The sequence below is a fragment of the Labeo rohita genome, unplaced genomic scaffold (genome assembly GCF_022985175.1).
Source record: "Labeo rohita strain BAU-BD-2019 unplaced genomic scaffold, IGBB_LRoh.1.0 scaffold_349, whole genome shotgun sequence".
Taxonomy (NCBI): Eukaryota; Metazoa; Chordata; class Actinopteri; order Cypriniformes; family Cyprinidae; genus Labeo; species Labeo rohita.
The window spans coordinates 21,745-37,536 of NW_026129267.1; the positions used below are offsets into that span (position 1 = coordinate 21,745).

The following is a 15,792-nucleotide window of genomic DNA, read 5'->3' on the forward strand; positions in this document are numbered from 1 at the left end:
TTTACAGTAGATGGATGTGCATTAAAAACACTTTCAAAAACCTTTTATACTCAGTGTATCGGCTATATTACAACATGACATACTAGGCCAAAAAGTATTTTGCATATGGAGCATGTTAACCCATATAGATCAATTTGAACACAAAAAAAAATTTTTTAGTTATAAAACTACATACAAAAGCAGTTCATACTACATAAGTATTTGATCTGTAATATTTTGCTGTCAAATCCAAACATATATGGTATTAACTACAATAATTAACTATAATAACATAATAATAACATAATAAAACCGTTTTTTATCTTAATGTTGCATAACAGTTATTAATGTAAAGAGTTCATTCAAGAACAGTGTCACAGAGCTGCTTGAATGTGAACTTTTGCAAATATGTCTCTCACAATGAATGTACTCTTTTTCTACTCAGCTCTCCAATTTCAGTTTCTTTTTATCTTCTATAACTAACAACTAGAACAATTTTGAAACATTTTTTGATCAATTGACCATATGAGTTGAAAGTAAAATAGCATGATGATGATCATTAATATTTTTCGTACGTTTACTGAAAGACAAAAGTAAACCATTGCACTGACAAAAGAAAAACAAAACAAAACATACTATTAGGCCAACCATCAAACTTTTATTTTTTCTTATTTATCTTTGGAATCATTCAGACCTTTTTCATACATGTTTAATAACAGATGCCAGGATAAGATACTAAACACAATAAAAAAAAAAAAAAAAAAAAAAAAAAAAAAAAAAATGAAAGTCATATTAGATCATATCACATGTTTTAGTTTCACTAGTGTAAATAAAAGTATTTCCTTACTACTACATAAGGCATTTTTTAAATGTTAGAAAATTAAAAAAGAACTGCTGAACAGGAATGATTCAATTTTGTTTTTGCATGATTTGAACATGAAGCTGATGGTCTTTATTGTTGCAGCACATGCAGTATATCACAATTAATGTACACAATTTACTCTTAATGGAACATAAAATAACAGTTATGAAACCCAAAACCAGTGTGCCATCAGTTCTACAGTAAATAAAATGGCAATATGCATGTATAATGTCGCACTGAAACTAATTAAAAGAGGGTCAGGAAACTCATCAGAGGAAGAAGTCTCAGATACCTTCACTCCCTCTGGAACTCACTTGTCTGTAAACATTCAAACAATATAATGCAGTAAAGTGTAAAGTATTCATGACAGAAATAATCAAACACCTTTATTATAAATAATTAAAATACATTAAATGTTCACCTTCAGACCACATCAGAGGACCCATGGATATGGAAGCACTGTCATGGAAGTCCAGAGACCTGCGCCCTCTCCGCTGATGTCCAACGTTACAGTCCTAAAAGAAAAAAGCGAAAATGCAGTTCCCTGATAAATATCACTGAACAAACATGAAACATGAAATATCACTGAACAAACAATGTTGTTCAACACACTGAAGAATCATTTCACAACTACGGTACTGAAGCTACTGTACTCTCGAAAATGCAACACCACTGTTTTATGAAATATGAGAGGTTTTATAAACTTACCGTTGAGCAGCGATTGCTTGACAGAAGGCAAAGGTGAACACCACAGTGCAGGTAAAGCTTAGTGGAGTTTGCAGTGAAGATAAAAATCCTGAAGGAGAAACGGCTAGACATTGACACGCCGTTCTGCAGCAGCACCACCGTGTCGTCGTTTGGATTGGGACACCTGAGAACAGCAACAATGACAGTAAATTAAATTGAAACATAAAACCCTGTGCTTTTGTCTTAAAATACTGAGAGACAAAATTTTGCAGACAATCCTAAAATAGCACTGCTTTACTCATTAATGATGAGATCCCAGCGGAGACTGTAATCAGGATCATTCACAGGTGTAGCCCAACACGTGTCCATCACCAGGGCAAACTGGCGGCTGTCAACCCCCTCAACACGAACTTCCACATTCATCTTATGTTCGAGCGCTGCATCCACTTTACCAGTGAAGGGCCGGGTAAACTCATCATCCTCAAATGGAATCATCCGAACCTGATATCTCCCTTCACCAGCGGGAAGAGTCTTGTGCACAACGCTGTTAAATCAGGTAGATCTGTTACAACTAAAGGCATATTTTGTTTTAAAAGAATATCATATATGTGTGTGTTTGTGTGTGTGGTTAAGACAATGTAACCATGCTATTTATTTTTAAGCTTAAAGGATTAGTTTAACCACAAATATGATGACAATTCTATCATCATTTACTCGCCTGTGTGTCAATTCAAACTATGACATTTCAAACTGACATTCAGTCTTCCATGGAACATGACAGGTGACATTTTTAAGATGCACAATGCAATAGAAACATAAAAGTATAATTAAAATATTCCATACTCATGCACTGTTTTGAAATCAAATAATATGTTTGTTTAAAGAACAGACCTATTCAATATTCTCTGAAAATGTTGACATGCGTATTAGCTCTTTTTGGTGGTTGATCTGAGAAGTAGTGGTGTCTCAATCAAAAGATCTCAGATCACAAGACTTTGCATCCTTGCATCTTTTTTTAAGCTTGAAAGTCCGTGTGAGAACTAACTGTAAGGCAATATTTACTTTTTCCACTTAACAAAATAAAGGAGAAGTCCACTTACAGAACAAAAATTGACAGATAATGTACTCACCCCTTGTCATCAAAGATGTTCATGTCTTTCTTTCTTCGGTCGTAAAGAAATTATGTTTGTTCAAGAAAATATTTCAGGATTTTTTTTTTTTTTTTTTTTCCATATAATGGACTTCTGCGGAACTTCCAAAATGTAGTTTAAATGCGGCCTCAAACTATCCCAAATGTGCCCAAACTATCCCAAACTGTTTTTTCCCAGTTCATGACAGTAAGGGTATATCGAAAAACTCCCATCTCATGTTCTCCCTCAACTTCAAAATCGTCCTATATCGCTGTTTTACCTTTTTTGTTAAGGGTGTTTGATCTTCTTTGCATGTTCACTTTGCAAAGACTGTGTCTGTACTTCTGCAGTGATGTAGGATGATTTTGAAATGATTTTTGAAGTTGAGGGAGAAAATACAATTGGTGTTTTTCAACATACCCTAACTGTCTTGAACCAGAATACACAGAGTTCAGGGAGAGCAAGACAAGATGAGCGTTTGAGATTAAAAAGTATTTAAATTGTATTTTTTTAATGAAAATAACTGATCGTTTTACTAGATAAGACCCTTCTTCCTTGGCTGGGATCGTTTGAAGCCGTATTTAAACTGCATTTTGGAAGTTCAAACTTGGGGCACCATAGCAGTACATTACATGGAGAAAAATTCTGAAATGATTTCTTCAAAAAGCTATTTCTTTACGGCTTAAGAAAGAAAGACATGAACATCTTGGATGACAAGGGGGTGAGTACATTATTTGTAAATTTTTGTTCTGGAAGTGGACTTCTCCTTTAAGATATGAGTGTTTGAACAACATCAAGGTGAGAAAATTTCCATTTTGGTTAAACTAATCCTATATTAAAATAGTACAGCTGAAATTAGAATTTGTATTTGACTCTCACGTCTCCAGTGGGTTGATTTCCACATTCATGGAAAGTGTTTGTGTTTGAGGATAAACACAGCTGAAAGGAAGCTTAAGGATTTTCTCTCTGCTGATGAGACCTTCTGACCTCGGTGTCCCCAGAATAAAGTTACTATAGATGAAGTGAGTGCCGTTGGCCTGTGAACAACATGAATAACATTTTGACACAAATCTTGAATACAAATGTTTGGGATGATGTTTTTAAAGAGATTATATATAATTAGTCCTACCGCAAGATTTGTACCACAGATGTGTTCATCGTTATCAAAATGGAAATCCACTCTGCCATTCCGGACCGTTCCTTTGCAGCTGGGATCATTGAGGTGTAAGAAGTCAGCTGGAAAACCAGCCTCAAAGAGCTGACAGCGAGACACAGATATGGAGCCAGAGCTGCTTTCACAGGTTTCTGAGAAATCTGAGAGAGAGAAAAAAAGTAAATTAAACCGCTAAAAAAACCTTTCACATTTTGTTGTGGAATGATACCAACCAAAAGAGTCGGGTTGTGGTCTGGGTAGGTCGTCGTTACATAAACAGCCATAAACACCATTTTTCTTCCCACACCATTCATCCTCAGAGCAGTTGAGCTCAGAACAGTGATCTTCCAAATCTAAGAGAAGAACAGATACACAAAATACTGTAAGACATGACATATATGCCACAACACTCAAAAATGTTCTGGTCACAAATGTCTAATGAAAATACATGTATAAAAACACACATAGGAGTTCATAAGGGAGTTAAAATACTTTACCACTGTTAGTGATGGGTGGAGTAATTGTTGTAGCTGTTTCATTAAGACCTGTGTTGTCTGGTATTAGAAATATTTTTATTAATATCAATCATTTTCAAGTAAAATCCAGAAAAATAAAATAATGACTGAAGTGCACGAATAAATGCTCACCTACACAGTAAACTGAGCAAAACATTGGCTTGACAAACTCATAAACATAGTAATTTCCTGCACAGGCTTTGACTCTTATAGGGTGGGACGTGTAACCACAGCAACCACTCCATGTGGAACCACAGACCTTACGGGTGACCACTCCATCTTCCAGCTCTGGGTGAGTGTCATTAAGCCACAGTGGTTGATAAGTGCCACACATGCCTTGATTAACACATGATTCTGGCATCTGAGCATTTTGACCATTGTAAAACAGCCTGTACCAGCCATTCCACTCCACATTATAATCACATTTGCCAATGTAAGAAGAGTCTGTGGCTCTCCAAGGTTCATCCAGACTGGTGTAGGTGTAGCAGGGGTCAACACTTGGAGTGGTGAAAAATACTATTATGGAAAATTTGAAACAGAGCATTATATAATGAAGATTAAATGTATCAAAGCATTCATTCATTTTTAGCATGTCTGCACTGTCAGGTGAGTGGTGAGGACTCTAAACTACATCACAGAGACAAAACAGAGTATGAGTGTCCTGGAATCCCGATACTGAACCGAAACCAAACTAGACATAAGTATCAGAATTTAAACAACAAGCCCTAAACACACACCACATGGGTGTCACCAAACTGACAAGAACAACTAAAGTGACAGGACCCTGACATGCATAGGCCATATGAAAGTTCACTATACAATTTGAGAAAATCATGTCGGATACAAAGACAAATAGATGTACCTGCACAATATCTAGGAGCTGGAATTGAAACTGTTGGTCTGGTAAATTTGTAGACATAATAATTTCCAGGACAAGCTTTGACTTGGATTGGGTTGGATCTGTAGTAATTGCACTGATCATAGCGAGAGCCATAAACTTCACGGGTAACAACTCCATCTTCTAGCTGAGGATGAGACCCACCAAGCCACAGACCACTAAAACCTCCACAAGACATAAAAGACGCACACCACTCAGGCATCTCAGCACTCAAGCCATTGATCAAGAGTCGATACCAGCCATCCCATTCTACAGAAATGTCATCAAGTGCACTTCCAAATCCAAACATATGCCAGTGGAGTAATGTGCTTCTCCAGTGGTTTTCGGGTATGTTGTAGTTATTGCATGGGTCATAATCTGTGTTAGTGAGAGATGAGACCAGTTTGATGAGTAGTTTGATAGATTTTTAACTGGATTGTTTTTTTGTTTTGTTCTGTTTTGTTTTTATGTTGTTGTTTCATTATACAAAAAGTTGATTAGAAACACTTGCATTTGAAGTGGTACATGCTTGAAAATAAGATTTGGTCTGTCCTTTACATTTTGTTACTTTGTAAGGGCAAGACAATAGACAGCGTTTTATATATAAGATGTGTTTTTGTAAATTTCATATTTGCTATTTTCATGTTTTTGAAATCTTTGGGCTTTTGATATGGTAATGAAAATTAAATTAAAATAAGTATTTGGTCAAACTAAGAAAAGCCAAATTAGGGTAAATGAATATTGGTACTTTGGTATTAAAAAAAAAAAAAAAAAAAAAAAAATATATTTTAATAAACTTATTCCATCTAAACTTCAGGAGTTCAAATAACTTTGAATAAGTAGTTGGGTCAATAAAATATACTGTATCAACAAAACAAGCTGAAAATATTCTAAATAAATACAACTTAACACAAGTTAAGCAAACAAAACGTGCAAGTACAGTGCAAATAATTAATAATAATATATTAATAAAAATAATATATAAATATTAAACTATGTATAATGTTCACTTAAGTTCTTAAATCCACTTAAAGAAAACTTACAAGTATACTTGCAGTATAAAACTACTAAACTACACTGTAAAAAACAATTTGTTGAGTCAACTTAAAATAATTTGTTACCTGGCTGCTCAGTCAACTCCAAAAAAGTTAATTCAACTTGAAATGTTAAGATATACTAAGTGACAGATATTTGAGTTGATTCAACTTAAAATTTTAAGGCAGCTGGTTTACTTACCCTTTTAAGTTTAACAAACACAGATATCTAAGTTGATACTTAGTACAACTTAACATTTCAAGTTGACTAAACTTGAGTTGATTGAACTTAAAATTTTAGGTAGCAGGGTAACTAATTACTTTAAGCTGACTCAACAAATTGTATATATTTTTTTTTTACAGTGTAGTAGTTTACTGAGAGTATACTTCAAAGTGTACTTTCATAAATCAAAAAAAAATTAACTAGTGAAATATCACTATACTTTATTTGCAGTATAGTTGCAGTACAAACCAAAATGTAGTTGTAAACTAGTTGTGTACTCAAGAGTTTACTACTTTTAAATTTAAATATACTTAGTATACTTAAAAGTATACTTTTGTAAACTAAACATTAGACGGTTTAGTCCCAAGTAGTATTGAAATATTGCACTTACTACTAGTACACTGATATTAGTGTTCTTACTATATAAAGTGTACTTCAAAATATATTTGAACTTCACTTAAGCATACTGAATAAAATTAACTTTAAGTATATTTATTCATATATTAGGCTAATAGGAACAATTTACTTAATGTGATGCTGGATCCAGTGATTATATCTGGACTTTCAGTAGAAACCACCTGTGAAATGGTTTTGACATCTAAAAAAAAAAAAAAAAAAAAGAAGAAAAAGAAAATTCAAGACATGACTAAAATCATGTAAAATCAGGTTTAAAAGACTTTGTTGAAAAGTAAGAATAAGCCTTGTACCTGTGCAGTATCCTGAACAACCAAATACTGGATTCAGAAGTTCATAGACATAGTAATTGCCAGGACACGCTTTCACTCTGATGGGTTTTGATTTGTAAAGACAGCAACCACTCAAATAAGCCTCCCCACAGACCTCTCTAGTCACCACTCCATCCTCTACCTGAGGATGAGGACCATTGAGTGTCAGACTGATGCCTGCGTTACAGGATGTTGAACTTACACAGGTCTCTGACATCTGGATGTTCATTCCATAGTGGAAAAGTCGGTACCAGCCACCCCAGGCAAATGTTTCATCACAAATGAAATCTCCACTTTCATTGGTGGCTCTCCAGGGACGATCCAGATACTGATAGTTGTAGCAGGGATCACTGCTGATGCTGCTGAAAGCAACTGTCATAGAGTTTGTAAAAGAATGGTTAAAATACTGCATTTAAATGAAAGACTTTCATTTATTTACATGTTTACATATATGCATGCATATGTAATACACAATTAGAACATTTATATAAATGTTAAGTTATTACACATTTCATTGATGTAAATTGTCAGTGTGATAAATATCTGTTACTAAACATGATAAATGAATATTTTATCTGATGAGCCATGACTGAAGTTAAGAACCATTGATTTTGCATATCTTACAACTACAGTGGTAGTTAAATTCAAGATTTTGAGCAGTTATATTCTAACCAATGGTGTGCACTCAGCCCAAACTGGAGCCGATATATATACCTGGCAGCAGCCTGCAGACCAAGACAGAGCAACATCTGGAGTGGAGCTACATGTGTTGCTCTGCCCCATCACTACTTTCATTGGTGTGACTGGTATAGCAGTTCATAAACTAAAACAAATAAATTGTGTTGGCACACCTGCCATTTAAGTATATTGACTGTAAATGCAAATGGAAAATTTGAAGAATTTCTTACAAATAACATGAATGCTAGGAGAGTGCTATGGGTAAAGAGAAAGTAAATAAATAAATAAATAAATAAATAAAATTGTACCTGCACAGTATGTTGGCCTGGGGATTGATGCATTGGGTTTGACAAACTCATAGACATAATAATCTCCTGGACAGGCTTTAATTCGAATGGGTGTGGAGCTGTAGATCTCACTCTTAGATAACAACCACCACCACAATAAATAAGTTCCCAAAACTTCACGGGTCACCACTCCATCCTCAAGAGTTGGATGAGAACCGTTAAGATACAGTCCAGTTTCACCACCACAACCCATATGACTCACACACCACTCAGACATCTGGGCACTTTTTCCATTCAAATACAGCCGATACCAGCCACTCCATTCAACAAGGGTGTCATCATATCCATAGTCATATGACATTAGGTATATATCTCTCCAGTATTCATCAAGAGTGTTATAATTATAGCATGGATCAGAGATGGAAGTTGTAGGATCTGAGAGAGCTGTAAAACAAACAAAGATCAGCTCTGTGATGATACATACTCATATTATCATTCAGAATAATTCAGCTGTTCTAATTCTTATTAGGTTGTAGAGTATATCTGTACAACTTAGCAAGAGGAAGTGAAATTTAAATAATGTGAAAAAAAAATGATTATACCTGAAGTTTGTCCACCAATTATTTTGCCTATTAAATACACAACATAATCGTAATGAGTTAGTATCAGGAAAAGCTTCAGTCATTTCACATAACAGATTATCAAACACTCACCATTAATCAGAAGTAGTGACAGGGAGATCAGAAACTTCATTGTGAAAAACAGTACTTTCTGTACCTGAACACACATATATAACATACAGAGACATGAAATATTTGTCTTGTATTTGTTAAATTGTTTTGCTTGTTGTGCACTTCTGCACATTTGTAAAAATAACTTAAATAATAACACAGACAATATCCAAACATTATATTAAGAATAAATATGAAATAAATATTTACAAAACATTTACTATTTTACAAAATCTAAATCCATCATTACCTGAGATCAAATTCAGGAAGATTCTCTCTTCAGCAGCTGAATACAGTGATGCTGATCTGATCTGCATCTCTGACAGTTTTATCAGTGCCTTTATTTATACATGTGGGTGGATCATTACTGGAACCAGAAGACATTTTTTAATAATAGCTTAAACCAGTTTTCATGTGACATTGAGGTATTTGTTATTTGAAGTGACTGTTTCCTTGTAACAGAGATACAAAACGTTTTAATAACATATTAATTAATGTTAATTTACGTGTTTAATAACAAAAAATAAATAACAATAATGTTAATTTTATGTTGAAATAACGTGTTCATCCTAGGACCACTGGAGGATGCAGATGTTGGTAAAAAAAGATGGAGTTTGTGAAATATATTTTATTGCAACTACTACTGAAATTTTCATTGGTGCAATTCATTAACATTAATCAATGCATTAGATATCTAGAAAAATCTAAAAAAAAAATAATAATAATTTTAGTAGCATCCAGTTTATATAACTTAGCATTAATGTATTAAGAAAAATAAACAAATGAACAATAGTACAGTACATTTAATAATTTAGTACACCTTACCATTGTTTCTACTTCATTTGCTCCCCTTCACTCCCCTCTCTTCTTTCTGTATGCTAAGATCACCCAAAATCTATATGGTGTCTAATGTGAACAATATATTACTCTTTATGTTTGGTATCATTGAAATGTTTCAGTGTGACTGGTAAAATGGCCTCATTCATACAGAACTAAAATAAAAGGTAATGCAAATTTAAGGAGTTTAGAGATATTCTGTTACTGTAGAGGGTATGCCCTTTCCAAGGGCCTTTCCTGCAAATTGCCTTCTGTCCCCAATAAGGTGAAAACTCCCTGGGTGTAGGATCTTGATTAATGAAAATTCCAGTTGTTAGGTCATGCCTGCGAATTTTTGTTTAGAGCAGCCATATTGGTCGACCAGTCTATATAGGGTGAGCCTTAACCTTTGATTATTGTAAAAATGGCTCTAGCTAAGGTGCATGGGAAACCATGACATGCTTATATAGAGAAAGCAATGTTGGTCAGCTTTTCTATAGTAGTAGTCATGATCTCTGACTAGATATAGTGTTGCTCTAGTTAGAGATCTAAGGCTACTAAATAAAGTCCTTTTAGAAAAGAGCAAGAGCCTGTCATACTAGTTGTTGGGTTTTGTTTCTTGTTTATGTTTTCTTGTCTTTGATATTTAGCCATGTTTCTTGTTCCTGTCATGTGATTCCTCTGATCCTCATGTATTCCTGCCTTGTGTATGTGTCATGTGATTGGTTGTTTTAGTTGTGTCTTGTTCCATATTGGTTGGTTTGTGTCATATGAACCTTATTGTTTGGTATTTATAGCTCTCACGTTGCCATTGTCTCTTGTCGAGTATTTTTTTGCAACTTCAGTTGGTCAGTTTATGCCTGTTCAAGTCTGCTCATGCTACGTCTGTTGATGTCAAGTTAAGTCTTTGTTTATTGTTTGGTCACCTTTTGGATTTAATAAAAGCTGCACTTGGGTTCTCTTCAACTCACCATCAGTAGACTCATTACATAGCCATCTAAATAGTATTAGTCAATTACCCTTGTCTAATGACCAATGTTCAATACACTATAAAAAGTGAACCTGTGAAATTGTTGCTTTAAGGAGGTATTTTCTATTTGATACTACCTATAATTCTAATTTTCTTGTTATAACCTAGTTCAATCAAGATTATGTAAATGAGAGAATGTTATTTCAACTTAAATCCGTTACACTGACCCAACATACAACTTCCAATAATGCTCAGAAAAAACACATTCAAAACAACTCCATGCTGATTAGTGCATGTTGGTTCAATAAGAAATGATGATTTGAAAGGATCACAATGGACAGCGCTACTCTTCAGCACCACTGCAAAAAAAAAACATAAAAAAAAAACAACAAATTCACCAACATATCTCTCTCTCACATTTACTACAATACAGTCTGACTTTATTTCTTTCATACTAAACTTCTTATTGAGGTTTAGACATTAACGTTTTTTTTTTTTTGTTTGTTTTTTTTTAAATAATCAAGTTTAGAGTCACCATTGTGGAGATAAGCGTTTGATTTAACTGGGCTCTTGATTCTTGAACACTTAACATCACTTTTTCTCTGATTGCTGCAACTGCATATTTCTAAGGCACATTTGTTATTGCAACAGTTGTGAGAGAAACTCTGATCAGATCTTGATTACCTATTGACCTAGTCATCATGTAATAGTCAGACTCACAGATCATATCAAGAGTCTGATGTCTGAGAATGTTAGCTGTTAGTCTCATGATGTCATGACAATCAGATATTGTGATTTTTCTCTTTTATTATAGGAAGTGTTTTGAGCTGTGTCTTTTTGACTCATACAACGATCAAGAATCAGCCCATGAATCTTAAAGGGGTCATCGGATGCTAAGTTCATTTTTTCATGTTGTTTGAACATTAATGTGTGTTGGCAGTGTATGTACAAATCTACCCTATAATGATAAAAATCCATGCAGTGGTTTTTAATTAATCTGTAAAAATAATATCCCCTTTTTCAAATCGAGCCGTTCTCAGATGACTGTCGGTGTGCCCTCACATGTGGCTAAATGCGGCTAAAGTAAACAAGATCGTCATTCCACAGAGAGAAGAGCCACAGAGAGAAGAGAGGGGCAGGGTGAGCAGAGCTCATTTGCATTTAAAGGAACAACCCCTTAGAATGAGATGATTTTTGCTGAGCTCATTTTGGCAAGGTAAAAAGGGTGTTGTTTTACAAAACCATTGAGAATTTTTAATCAAAGTATGTCAGAGACTTTTCATTAAGACCCTAAAGAATCATATCAACTTGTGGAAAATGGGCATCCGATGACCCTTTTAACAATGGTGACAATTTTACCTAATGGAGAAATCAGGTTACATCTACTGACTGTTATGCCTTAATAAAACTTTTTTTTTTTTTTTTCAGGTTGGTTGAATTGTTATAATCAGTAATCTTAAATCATTTATTTCATTTCAACAAAACCAGTTATTGTAGATGCTACCACATGACGTACAATTTCTAAGCTGAACCAACAAAATATTTTTTTTCAGTGTGGGATAATCAAATGTGTATAGAAATTACTATATAAATGATCAATGATTAATAAAAACCCCTAAATTTGTTTAAATAAAAGTCAGATAAGTAGTTATCTAAAACTAAATTACCTGTTCATCATTACCATCTCATTATCTCCATGCATATATACCTCGTTTGTCAATCGCTCTCTGTCAGATCTTTGCAACTTTGTAATATTTTATTTCTTGCCTGATTATGATGTTTCTGTTAAAGTCCTTAGCTCTCATTCATTTGCAACTACATGTCTACTAACTCTCAGAGCAGGCTGTTTGGTTAGGTTTAGGGTTAGTAGAATAAGTGGTAACACTTTAGAATAGGGAACACTTATTCACTAGTAACTTCCACTTTTCCCTCAATAAATTCCTAATTTGCTGCTTATTAATAGTAAGGTAGTTGGATTAGGGATGTAGAATAAGGTCATGTAGAATAAGGCATTAATATGTGCTTAATTATCACTAATAAATGGCTAATATTCTAGTAATATGCATGCTAATAAACAACTATAAGAAACTGTAAAATAAAGTGTTACCGAATAAGTTGACTTATACTTGCAAAGTTTAGAAGAGTGTTAGAAGATATTAAGCAGATGTCTACTATGACTAGTTGACATGCAGTTGCAAAGTTACTTACTGTTAGTAGAATGTCTAAAGTGGACTATCAAAATAAAGTGTTACCGATTCCTGTCTACAACTTGTCTGAAACATTCTCAGTGTCATTTTACACTATTCAGAAAATGTGAGATATGCTGTATAAATCATCAGTTATGACTCAACAATACAATTATGAGATGAAAAATAATACACTGCAAGGTAATTAATAATAAAACCTCTTTAGCCATAAGAATGATTCCTACTATACTTTATACATTTTTAATGTGCATTGATTTTTAATTTGTCCATTGATTATTTCAACTGACAAAACACAACATAACCATGAAAAAAGCAATGAAAAAAGATGAAGTGTATCTGTCACATTCAAAAATCTGTTATACTGATTGAATACAAATTGAATACATAACCAGACTAAAGAGTCTTTCGGATATGTACCATTTTAACTCATTTTAACACTACATACAACAGCAGCTCATAATTTATATTTTAGCTCATATCTTAACATGTTAGGCAGGAACAATTCATGTCACATAATATGATCACTGACTACTGGTTGGTTATAATCAAATGTAAAAAAATTATTTGTCAAATCCAAAACATTGTCAGCATTTAACAGTGTGGTTTAAAAATAGTTATAATATTATACATTTAAAATATTATAACATTTTTATCTGAATGTTACAGTGAGTCTCCAAATGATTTGACACACAGCCTCTCAGCCTCTCTCTTACCTGCACTACCAGACTACTTTACAGGGGTTTTGATGTAAGATGTAGTAATATTTCAGTGCAGTGTCAAAGGTTTGTTCGGATAGGAACTTTCTGTCAAATTTCTGTCTCACACTGAATGCACTCTGTCCTACCTAGATCTTCAAATTTCAGTTTCTCAAGTAAATGTAAGAACAATACAAGAACATTTTTGATCACCTGGCTAGTGATTAAACCTCATACATGACTTTCTCAGAAAGAGCTATTTAACCAGTGAGGCAACATTCTGTAGAATGAAAAGTGAAATAGCAAGACGTCTCTCACGCATATTATCATAGCAAAAAACATAACACTATGATCATTCATTTTTTTCATCCTTGTACTGAAAGAAAATTATTCCAAAAAGAAAAACAGGCAGATTTTAAGGTGTCTTGCTTAGCCATTATTATTATTACATTATTTTCCCCCATTAGCTTCTAGATAATTTCAACTGTTTTTTATATGCCTTATATTTAATTCAATAAATGCATATCTACATTGCCATTACCCAGTGCTTGTGTTTTACTGTTCACAGAACACTGAATGACTGTCAAATGTGACAAACATTTTATTCAGATACAGTACTTCACAACTTTGTTTATCATGCTTTCCCTGTTTGTATTTTGTTAAAATAATATGGAACAGGTTATTTATCATTATTGTCATACATTTTTAACTTTACATTTATACGTTTTATAATATCCAGTTAAATGTTGTCCAGTTTCAATGATTCTAAAATTTCAAATAGGGTGCCAAAAAAGTCTGACCCTGATCACAATATCATATATTTCAGGGTTGTTATTTCTAAAAGTCTGCTACTCAATTAAAAAAAAGAAGTTACAAAATTCAAACGCAACTGCAAAACAGAAATGACTTTTTAATGTTTTTGCATGATTAAACAAGAGTTAAAAAAACAATCTGATTGTCTTTGGCAATGTTGCACAACCTCTGAAGTACAATAAGATTAATGTAGTGAATTACAATTCCTGTAAATGATTAAATAACTGATTAAGGAACATAAAATGACATTTATGGCATGGAGAAATTTAGACACCCTTAAATGTTCATTAAAATTGCATTAGAAATTATGCATGTAAAAGATTACATTAAGTTTGAAGAAATCACAAAAGAAATTAAAATAGGGTCAAGAAACTCATCAGAGGAACAAGTAACAGCATCAGAGAACTGCAGAGACAAGAAGCCTTAGATACCCTCACTTGCTCTGGGACCCACTTATCTGTGAACAGGGAATATAATGCAACACAGTGAAATGTAACGTATTCACAGCAGAAATCATCAGAAACCTTCATTTACAAATGATTAAGATAAATGTAATGTTCACCTGCATTCCCTTCAGACAACACCAGAGGACCCAAGGATATGGAAGCACTGTCATGGAATTCCAGAGTCCTGCGCCCTCTCCAGTGATGTTCAGAGTTACAGTCCTAAAAGAGAAAAGGGGAAAATCCAGCTGTGTGAATCCCTATCGTTAGACAATCATAAAACATAAAGAGGTGCACAAAGTCTCCAGCAGAGGACAAACCGTACCACCATGGACATTAAGGGTAACATCTTCCTTCCAATACTTAATGTTTGATCAACAGGGGTTTATCAATAGTAAATTCTTAAACCTTTAGAATTTAACCATTGCTTTTAACTATGGATTCAATATATTTCTATACATTAGTCTTATAGCTACACAGAAACATCTGTGAGAGGTTTTCTAAACTAACCTTTAAGCAGCTATTGCTTGACAGAAGGCAAAGGTGAACAGCACAGTGCAGGTAAAGCTTAGTGGAGTTTGCAGTGAAGATAAACATCCTGAAGGAGAAACGGCTGGATGTCGAGACGCCGTTCTGCAGCAGCTCCACTGTGTCATCATTTGGATTGGGACACCTGAGAATAGCAAAAATGAAAATCAATAAATCAAATTCTTTCAACTTGAAAGACATTCAACTCAAAAGCGATTTCCTGTAAATCATGTACAATAAATGGACTTCTTTGCATTAGTATGGCAATACTGAAGGATAATATGTCAGGTCATCCTAAAAGGGATATGGATTATTATTTATTCAGTCTATGTGCAGATCAAAAGTTATTTACAGTTAGTTAAGATTGAGCTTAAAGGAACAGATAAAACAACATTGCTTTACTCTGTAACAATGAGATCCCAGCGGAGACTGTAATCAG

General features: G+C 33.8%; 1 protein-coding gene across 1 annotated transcript in view; it reads right to left on the reverse strand.

The window, feature by feature from the left end:
• Positions 1-772: 772 nt before the first annotated feature.
• LOC127160433 (alpha-tectorin-like) overlaps positions 773-15,792 on the reverse strand; it is a 47,379-nt gene continuing 32,359 nt past the window's right edge. The window contains 7 exon segments of the mRNA XM_051103072.1: positions 773-1,159; positions 1,263-1,356; positions 1,550-1,712; positions 1,827-2,072; positions 3,538-3,695; positions 3,788-3,972; positions 4,045-4,164. Of these exon segments, the coding sequence (XP_050959029.1) occupies positions 1,152-1,159; positions 1,263-1,356; positions 1,550-1,712; positions 1,827-2,072; positions 3,538-3,695; positions 3,788-3,972; positions 4,045-4,164 (974 nt within the window). The 3' untranslated portion in view covers positions 773-1,151.